Source organism: Gossypium hirsutum, chromosome D05, assembly GCF_007990345.1.
Source record: "Gossypium hirsutum isolate 1008001.06 chromosome D05, Gossypium_hirsutum_v2.1, whole genome shotgun sequence".
Lineage (NCBI taxonomy): Eukaryota > Viridiplantae > Streptophyta > Magnoliopsida > Malvales > Malvaceae > Gossypium > Gossypium hirsutum.
Window position 1 is genome coordinate 1181382 of NC_053441.1, and position 8916 is coordinate 1190297.

General features: G+C 35.2%; 2 protein-coding genes across 7 annotated transcripts; both read right to left on the bottom strand.

The window, feature by feature from the left end:
- Positions 1–459: 459 nt before the first annotated feature.
- On the bottom strand, positions 460–5428 carry LOC107907315 (protein PLASTID TRANSCRIPTIONALLY ACTIVE 14). Of its 4 annotated transcripts, XM_041093025.1 has the most exons (12): positions 5058–5428; positions 4824–4961; positions 3883–4008; positions 3594–3722; positions 3275–3364; positions 3014–3164; positions 2590–2699; positions 2262–2333; positions 1773–1878; positions 1484–1681; positions 753–795; positions 460–649 (listed from the first exon to the last, which is right to left on the bottom strand). In XM_041093025.1, exons 2-12 carry the CDS (start codon positions 4911–4913, stop codon positions 571–573), a joined length of 1194 nt encoding a protein of 397 aa, XP_040948959.1. In that variant the 5' UTR covers positions 4914–4961; positions 5058–5428; the 3' UTR covers positions 460–570. The 4 variants fall into 4 exon arrangements, with proteins under 4 accessions (XP_040948959.1, XP_040948961.1, XP_016690140.1 ...); XM_041093027.1 differs by lacking the exon at positions 5058–5428 and having other exon boundaries at positions 4625–4961; XM_016834651.2 differs by lacking the exons at positions 4824–4961; positions 5058–5428 and adding an exon at positions 4094–4243.
- Positions 5429–5449: 21 nt separating this feature from the next.
- On the bottom strand, positions 5450–8298 carry LOC121217437 (mitochondrial amidoxime reducing component 2). 3 transcript variants are annotated; one of them, XM_041093028.1, is made up of 8 exons: positions 7992–8298; positions 7313–7462; positions 6869–7045; positions 6650–6738; positions 6466–6530; positions 6151–6253; positions 5787–5897; positions 5450–5689 (listed from the first exon to the last, which is right to left on the bottom strand). In XM_041093028.1, exons 1-8 carry the CDS (start codon positions 8116–8118, stop codon positions 5564–5566), a joined length of 948 nt encoding a protein of 315 aa, XP_040948962.1. In that variant the 5' UTR covers positions 8119–8298; the 3' UTR covers positions 5450–5563. The 3 variants fall into 3 exon arrangements, 2 of the variants coding, with proteins under 2 accessions (XP_040948962.1, XP_040948963.1); XM_041093029.1 differs by having other exon boundaries at positions 7955–8292; XR_005913535.1 differs by lacking the exon at positions 5450–5689 and having other exon boundaries at positions 5807–5897; positions 6062–6253; positions 7992–8292.
- Between the last annotated feature and the right edge of the window lie 618 nt (positions 8299–8916).

Sequence of the window (8916 nt, forward strand, 5' to 3'; positions counted from 1 at the left end):
ACAATTTCCAAGAGGGCAATCCAATTGTAAGTTTGTAACCTCCATTTTATTTTAAAATATGCTTTTACCTCTTTCAGATTTATTCATTCTTTTTTATTTTTAAAATTTCAATTTTAATTTTAAAATTTATTTATTAAATTTATTGATGTGATATTTTAAAATAAAACAAATAATTAGTGGTTATATAATAAAAAATACCGTTATAAACTTGAATTTAACCAAAGCATTTTAATTGTATTCACAATTGTAATTAGGTTTTAAATCTAAGAAATAGAAAATTTAAATTCCAAATGTAAATATTATAATCTCACTAAAATTAAGGTTAATTAATACTTCAACACAAATAAAAAAAGGTTAATTTTGTCCTACCAAACATTTTTTACTTTTCAAGAAAGCAACTTTTTCAGGAAAAAAATCCCATTACTTGTGGGAAATAACTCAGTTACATTCGAAAGAAAATAAACTAATTTTTGTTAAATTTATATAAAAATGATAACATCCCATCGTATCAAACATCCTATAAGAGTTCAATAGTAAACTGTCTAAAATCCTATCGAGTTAAAAACTAATCTAAAACAATATACGCTCTTGATAGATGTCCAATGCCTCGATAACCTTCTCGATGAATACTTTCCGGTGCAATCTGTACCTGAATATGTAAAAAGGTAAGAGAGGCTTCAACTCGGACTGTAATTAAGAATGAAAACCTTAATGCATGAGAGGAAAAGGTATGTTATGTCAGAATCACATACTTGATTGCTGTTTCAAGTGTCCTCCTTGCTTCTGGCATAGATTCTGTAGTTGTAAAATGAATCAAAAATCAAATATATCAGACCATGGCTCATGTTCTAGTTGATAAGTAGCAGATTTTTGAAAATTTACAGTAATAAACAATAGAAGTTGTTCATAGTGCCTGTTTAAATGGTAAAAGTACTATGAACAGTATTAGGGGTCAGATTGCATTTTGTCCCCTCTACTCAAAAAATGGGCAAAATAGTCCCTGTATATTAGATCAAAGAGTGAATTGGACAATTCTGTTAAAATTTTTATCCATTTATACTGTTAAAAACTGACGTGACTGACAAAATAACCGGACAGTGACACATGACGTGCCATATGTACCTCATGCTAATGTACAAGACTAGTTTTTAACCGTAAGAATGAACAGAATTTTTAATAGAAGTATCAATTTGCTTTTTAATTTAACCGACAAGGATTAATTTGTTTATTTTTTAGTACAGAGGGCAAAATGTAATCCAACTCCTAATACTAGGGCCTCCATTATACTTTTACCTAGTTTAAACTGTACTTCAACCATGAAATTATCTTAGCACTTTATGTTTGAAGGAATTAGGACTCTGCAAGCTTTAAGACTACCGACCAACCAGTTCAATTCTGTTGGTAACCTGAGCATTCTAATCGAATTTTAGATCGTGTAGGAAAGAATGTTAATTCTATCCACTAAGATAGATAAAATGTTCACCTAGTAATTTTTGGTCTTGCGCGGAAGTTGTAGGAAACTGTGCAAGCATCTGCTGACATTCTTCTTGTAACTCCTTCACAGCTTTCCTTTCCATGCTAGGGATCAGCGGAACATCGCCATCTGACCATGTGGGCAATGTTCTTGCAGCAGTTATGACTGCCCCGTCAACAAAATTATCTCCTTTATCTGCTAACTGACCTGAATGTTTTGTGAATATAAGGTGCTGAATTTTGTAGAAAATATTAACATTATCATTTGAGAAGTTCTGAAAAGTTAAAACTACTCATACTGTTATGATAATACTCTCCAGGGAGACCAGATATATTGAAGACCGACAAGAAAGAGTCCAAGTGAACATGTGCGTTGCCCGAGAATGGTATAGAATCCCAAGGATTCTGCAATGTTCAGGCCTTGACTAAGTCAGGTTAAAAAAGAAGAAGAAGAAGATTTAAATATTTATATTGAGGATTAAGGCTTTGCTTGGTAGGATGGAAAGAAAATTGGAAAGATGGAAAACAGAAGGAGTAGAAAACTAGAAGGATATAAAATATAATTTTTCTTTCATAATCTCTTCATTTTCTCTCCTCTTATTTTTCCAATTTGGAAGGATTGGTTTTTATGCGATAGAAAATGGTCATCCCTCCCATTTTCTTTCCTCTCACTTTTCTTTCTAACCAAGCACACTCAAAATTTATTTTCCTTCCACTTTTCCACTCCATCCTCCATCCCTCCACTTTTGCACCTAACCAAGCACACCCTAAAAGTTGAAGCTAATTACCACAGATGATGAGAATCCATATCGTTGCATGAGCATCTGATTTTGCTGTCCATTCATGTAATTGATGGTCATCTGTTAACATTATGGAATTGTAGATACATAACCCATAATGAAATAAAAAACACTTAGGATCTAACATGGTTGATGGCTTTAAAAGGCAAACAGCAAAGACAACACAAAGCAGGCTAAACTTTATCACAAACTAAATGCTCCAATAGCTACAAAGAGACCAAAAAGACTACAAATAAACGATGGTTGGACCGCCCCTTGATGTTGAAAATTCACTTGAGCAACATTAGAATTTAAAGAGAATATGGAATAACAATACCTCCTCTCCTTTTCTAATCCTCTGACCAGCATTTATCATCACCTCAACCATGCGATCCTTAAAACGCCAATGGAGAAAACAGTTTGGCTGAAATGAATGATTTAGCATGTCTGCGCTGACAAATGGATACACATCAAAAAGCATATTAAAATATTAGATAAGTAAGAGAAATAATAACTTAAAGGAAATATGATGGCAGTCAATTTGTAGATAAGGCAGGGAGGTATTAGTGATGCCAAAACAGGCCAAAGATTTGGTCGAAAAAGACAATAAATGAAGAGAAACAGTTGAAAGGAATGGTCTATAAGAAAAACAAAAAATCTTATCAGGGCCTGCATTTCTTTTAACTTTTTGACCAGCCATCATAGACAAGAAGGCATAGAAATGAAAAATAGAGGAGTCCCGTGCAGCAAGATCACCAGACCAGCATAGGGAATTAGCATATTTGCATCTTGAACTAGTGCACCGATCCTAACTTGCATGTTAATGCATCGTGACTGTGCAATGCTAACAGCCCAAATGAATCTCTCAGGATCACGAGCAAGGCGCTTTATTTTCAGAGGGACACCGGAATGCTGAGTGAGGTTAAGCACACAAACAAGTTATATTAGAGTGAGCAGGAACTTCTTTGAAGAAATGAGAGGTAAAATGTTTAGTGTCATAATGATAGACGGGTTGCTTATACCCAGTTCTTTTCCCAAAATTCTAAGGCTCTTAATTGTTGATTTTTCATAGTTGAAACAAGATCAGGATCCTGCAGCTGTGAGAGGTCGTCCTGCAAGGATTGAGCAAGCTGTGAGTACAACAAGTTGCTTCCCACATAGTGACTCTTAGAATTATGCTAAAATCCCAATCCTTTGCCATTTAACAACCATAACCAATGCTTTAATGCAATCATTAAGATATGTCACTCCCACCATTAATTCATCAAAGACAAAAACTGAAATTTAGCAAAACATAGAAGGGAATTTGAAATAAAGTAAAAAGCAAGAAAATACACACACCTCAGCAGCAAGAAGCAAGCTAGTGCACTCATCAGCACTAGGTAAGAAGTCTCCATATAGTTGCCAAAAGTTATCCTCCTTATCAAATGCATACAAGAGAAGGCATGCCAATCTCAGATCCCAATCTGTCTGCCAAGAAAGACGCCATGAATTACATTGAAGAACAGCGCAATTAGTGTTATAGTACAAACCAAATAGTGTGCTAGTGAATTCACCAAATTTGAACAATAAATGCAGAAAACTTGAAATGATAATTTAAGTCTTTCATATAAAGGAAAATTCGAATTACCTCAGGATTGGTTGAGTTTATGATATCAAATATGGGATGACCTAGTGGCACTATATCCGGGAAGAACATCCATGGCAACTTCTGCCTTATTGTCAACATCAATTCCAAAGGTATTTCCATAATTACCTGTTCAGTCAAGTATTGAAAGCATAGTTACCAACACATACACACAGATATCATAGGAAGAGAATATATGGTAGAAAAGGGTTACAGTGAGAATTTAGAAGCAAATGACAAAAGTGAAACAGACTAGTGTCACGGGCCACAGTTCAAAGCCCGTGACCATCGCACCAAATGCATCCAATGGAGGTCTATTGCTCAGATGGGGATCATTTGGCCCACGAGAACTGGCCCGATTCAATGAGATATTGGAGAAGCCTATCAGATTGAAGCCTGGTTGGCCCGATAGCGAAGAGATGGCAACTTAGGCTAACATGGAAACATGATCTTAAAAGATATGATATTATAATCTTAGAGATCTTAGATATGATATGGAATCTTATAAGATATTATTTTATAAGATTATATATCTTATCTAAGATATGGAATCTTAGAAGATATGATATTATATTCTTAGAGATTTGATGGTAGGTAAACTTTAATCTCGTCCGTCGATGTAATTGTATCTTGACCGTCGGTTTTGGGGGAGCTCAAGTATAAATAGAGAGCCTCCCCCTCATTTGTACTCACTCCATTCATTGTTTCATTATTCTTTGTGAATAAGAGAATAGAGAGCATTTACTCAAACACTTTGTGTGCGTCCCTTTCTGTTGTTCTTTATAAGCTTCTTTTGGCATAAGTTTGCTTCCGCTGTACGAGTTGGTGCCTTGGAGGAGTTCTTAAGGAATCCTCATTCGAGTAAAGGCTGACTTGGGCGAGTTTGGACGACCGAATCGCCTAAGGCCGCACGGATTGCGAGACGAAAGGTCCAGCCCCGTGACACTAGCACAACGAAGAGGTTCAACATCTTTGGAGGCATAGACTCCAAAACCATCAGGACCTTCCTTAAACTCAATTCCATAAGCTCTCATACTTCGAACATAACCTATCTTGTAGAAATCAGGGTCCGCAGGCTCCAACTATAAAGGAAAACAAAAGCAACTGAATGATTTTAAAAACCCAAAATGGAAAAAAAAGTAATAGGAAGAGTGAATTGATAAGCCATGAGCATATACCTGAGAAGGAGATTCTTGAACTGGGGTAGGCTGAAAGAGTGGAAACGAAGGAGTTTCAATCTCAAACAATACTTGGTCGCTGGTGCTGGTGACCACCCATGACTATGAAAATGAGTACGACGAGATTCTCTTTCTGGACAAGCATAGGTGAAGCACCCACTGACATGTATCTTATTTTATTTAAATGTAATAAAAATATTTTTTTTAATTTTAAATAGTAGATGTGGACAATCGGAATCGCATATTAATTTATATAATTTTATTTTATGGTTTGACATTAAATATATGTTGCATGTGGATGGCCTTTACCCGGCTAGGAACCATTTTAAATAACTGGAAACCGACAAAATATATGGAATAAAAGCTTATTAGTTCAAACTAGAAAGCCAAACTTGAAAATAAAATTTGTTCAAACTCAATTTATTTACGGCCATATTCAAAAACTTGATTTAAAGTCTCAGATAAGGAGTTATGGCTCTTATTTATTTGAATACTGTTAAAAGCATTCAAGCAACTGCTTCAGCAGCAGTGGAGACTTTCTGGAGGACAAATATAGGATCTCCCACTTTAACCAGCTTTGCCTTCCCTTCAGTCAAACTTTCCTTGCAAACCATGTTCTGCCCAAAATAGATCTGCAATATCATCAGAACGTATTCAAAACGGATCGTTTGCGGGTGAGAGGGCATTACAGCAAAAAAATGTTCCGAATTTTCATCTTAGTGGTCTTACCTTTCCTTGTTGTTTCTTGTCCGGTCGCAAGACCTTATCGGACCTGTATTTCATAAGAGTTTCATTCGGCTCTGGACCAGCAATTGCGGTTTCTTGATTGATTGTAGGCACCTGAATAATGCACCATCATCTTTTTAAACATTAACATGCTTAGGCATATGATATATAGCTATTAATATCGTAAGATACTCTATATGTATAGTTTCAATACGATTCGATTCACAATCAAAATCACTAGGTATCTATATAGAGAACTGGTTTTTAGCATTGAATACCTTGAAATCCATTGCAATTGACAATATTCTTAAGATAACAGTACTTCTCGTAATATAAGCAGAAAATGCAGAAAGGGTAGCTTTTACACCTTACAGCGGGAGCATAGTCTCACACCTTGAAATGAAAATTGGCTTATTTTAATCTCAGTCCATAGGTCTTCAGAGAACGGTTCACAGCCGTCAACAAGGATGCTATAATGAGCACGAAAAATTATGTAATAAAGTTGTAAATAATACAGAAAAAGAGTAAAGCAGAGGTGATTAAACTTGAACAAATGTTTTCCATTGGAAATAACATGAGAGAATATTGAAATTTAGAGGATTAACTGGATCCTGATGAAAGGACATGCTAAATAAAAACCAAGAGACATGGTATGAGCCTGAGAAAGGGGCGAAAAAAGTACTTGGGTCTGAAACGGTTCATGGGTACAGGCTCCTTCAGAAGCTTGTTCAGTTCGTCCAAAGATCCCTGCAAGCATTTGTACTTATAACATCAAGTTTGAGCTTTGTTAATTTATATTGATATCATCATCATCACCATCATCATCATCAGTTATGAAAATAAAAAACATTGTTTCCAAAACTAACCTGAGATGCTAACATGAAAGGGAACATGTCAGAAAACATTATGGAATACCCTTGAGCATACACAGGATCCACAGGCCTAGTTTCTGATGCTGCATTTATTAAATAATGTTGTAACCAAATTGTTAGCCATATAAATTTGAGACTTAAAAACTATCTTAATATGCAAAGCTATCACAACATGTCTGTAGCATTTATATAGTTAATTGAAATCAAACCAACCTGCATTAAAACGAACCATCCTACTGGGTTTCCCGAGATAATTTGTAAACCATTTTGAAGCCTCATCACCCTCATCTAATGCAGAGCCGGACCACTCCCAAACTGAAACACCATCAGACACTTTTGGTGGTTTGCAAAGAGAAATCTTGAGTAAATCCATTCCGGGTGCTTTTATTTCTGCGAATGAAAGCATATAATGGTCACGACTCATGAAAAATAAAAGGAAATCACAATTTGAATGCTTTAGACAATTTGCCTGCATAAAACAAATAACTCATACTAAGATTTCTACTATTAGAGATTTGATAGTTTGTCTCATACAAATAATTTTGCCATGTAAAAACACACTATTCTGTTTAATATGAGCATTATATAATGCAATATCTGCAGTAACTAAGTTGTCTTAAAGATTAATGAGGTACAGATAATGATGAGTTGGTTTACCCAAATAGGAGGTCTTGGTAGGTTCCCAGCCCTCTGAAAAGGCCTCAGCTGGCAGGTTCACCTCAACTAGAGCAAGCTTTGGTTCAACCCTTTGAGTATATGCCCTGCCTCTCTGATTCACAACAAGCCATTGCCGATCCCATCGAAACCCTGTACATGCATCAACAGAGGAACATAAGAAATAAATCAGCCATGCTTGCAAGTTAGCCATGGAGAATAAATTGAACAAATTGATAGATGGTTGAGGCAACTGGATACGCCAAATCAAGCTAACTAAACTGTTTAAGAAAATCAAGAATAATTCCCAAAATTACATAAAAAAAGTGATCCAATATAACAAGCACTGTAGCTATCACTTAATCATAGTTATTGTTTCTAATGTTATTTGGGTTAAGCTAATGAACCAGTGACAAGACAGAAAACTATGACTGGGAGTGAGGTTAAAAATTTTGGGAATAGCACCCAAAAAAAAAGCAATAAAAAATAAAAATGAAAACCAAAATTTCCTTGTAAGTATTAAAGCTGGAGTTGCAGAGAAATACATTAAGACAGTGTTAGCAAATGAAGTGCAGGTGAAAACACCATAATATAAGAACAACAAGGCTAATAATTGATAAATATAAAGAGCAGAAATAAATCCACAGCCGGGACCTTGAAGAGATGGAAAAAAAAGGAGTACCAGTAGGAGTGAGGGGTGCATGTGGAACAGAAATTCCACGGCATGATTTTACGGGATAGATAAAGATTGATGATATCTTAGCATCAGCAACAGCAGCAGCAGCAGATGATGCATCAGTCTTCTCCATGCCTCTTTCTTCTTTCGGACAAAGAGATAATCTTGAGTTTCCAAGCAAAGACAGGTAGTCTGTATGTTTAAGAATTCTTCTTCTTAAAAACCGCTGTCTTTGAACTCGATTCCCTATCAAACCACATGAAATTCATTTCTTTTACATGGAAACTTCCAAACTGAATTTGGATTTTTGCACAATGGGATCAGAAACGGTGGACCGCCCTCTATACAAAGTGGCCCTGCCACCTGGCCCACACCCTTTTCTAACATACGTTACTATTTTCTTTTTCCTTTTTCGGTTACAATTTCCAAGAGGGCAATCCAATTGTAACCCCATTTTATTTTAAAATATGCTTTTACCTCTTTCAGATTTATTCATTCTTTTTTATTTTTAAAATTTTAATTTTATTTTAAAATTTATTTATTAAATTTATTGATGTGATATTTTAAAATAAAATAAATATTTAGTGGTTATATAATAAAAAATATGTTACGGGATAGAATAATAGCAGGAAAAAGAATTAGTTAAAATTAATTTAGTTACTGAAAACGGGGAGTTTTGAATATTAGTTAAACGGTGAGTTTTAGTTGTTAATTGGACGGTGCGTTTTGGTGAGTATTAGTTACTGTTTGTTATGTTTTCTTTTGCTTGAAATATGCAAGTGCTGCATGGGAAGGAAGTTATCGAATTACAGAAGAAATTTGTTATCTGTTTTCTCCTCTCTTTCTTCCTTTTCTCCCTTTTCTTTCCTCTAAATTCTCTGCTCGATTTCAGTTTTTCTCAAAGGTATCAGAGCTTTCACGATCCTTTTTG

Excerpts from the sequence above, each read along its gene's own strand:
- LOC107907315 (XM_041093025.1), bottom strand. The coding sequence starts at position 4,913 with ATGAGAGCTTATGGAATTGAGTTTAAGGAAGGTCCTGATGGTTTTGGA. Across the intron at positions 1,682-1,772 it reads TGGAGAGTATTATCATAACA|GTCAGTTAGCAGATAAAGGA; the intron begins GTATGAGTAGTT and ends CAAAACATTCAG. Across the intron at positions 650-752 it reads ACACTTGAAACAGCAATCAA|GTACAGATTGCACCGGAAAG; the intron begins GTATGTGATTCT and ends TTACATATTCAG.
- LOC121217437 (XM_041093028.1), bottom strand. The coding sequence starts at position 8,118 with ATGGAGAAGACTGATGCATCATCTGCTGCTGCTGCTGTTGCTGATGCT. Across the intron at positions 6,739-6,868 it reads GATGGTTCGTTTTAATGCAG|CATCAGAAACTAGGCCTGTG; the intron begins GTTGGTTTGATT and ends TAATAAATGCAG. Across the intron at positions 6,531-6,649 it reads CTTTCATGTTAGCATCTCAG|GGATCTTTGGACGAACTGAA; the intron begins GTTAGTTTTGGA and ends AAATGCTTGCAG.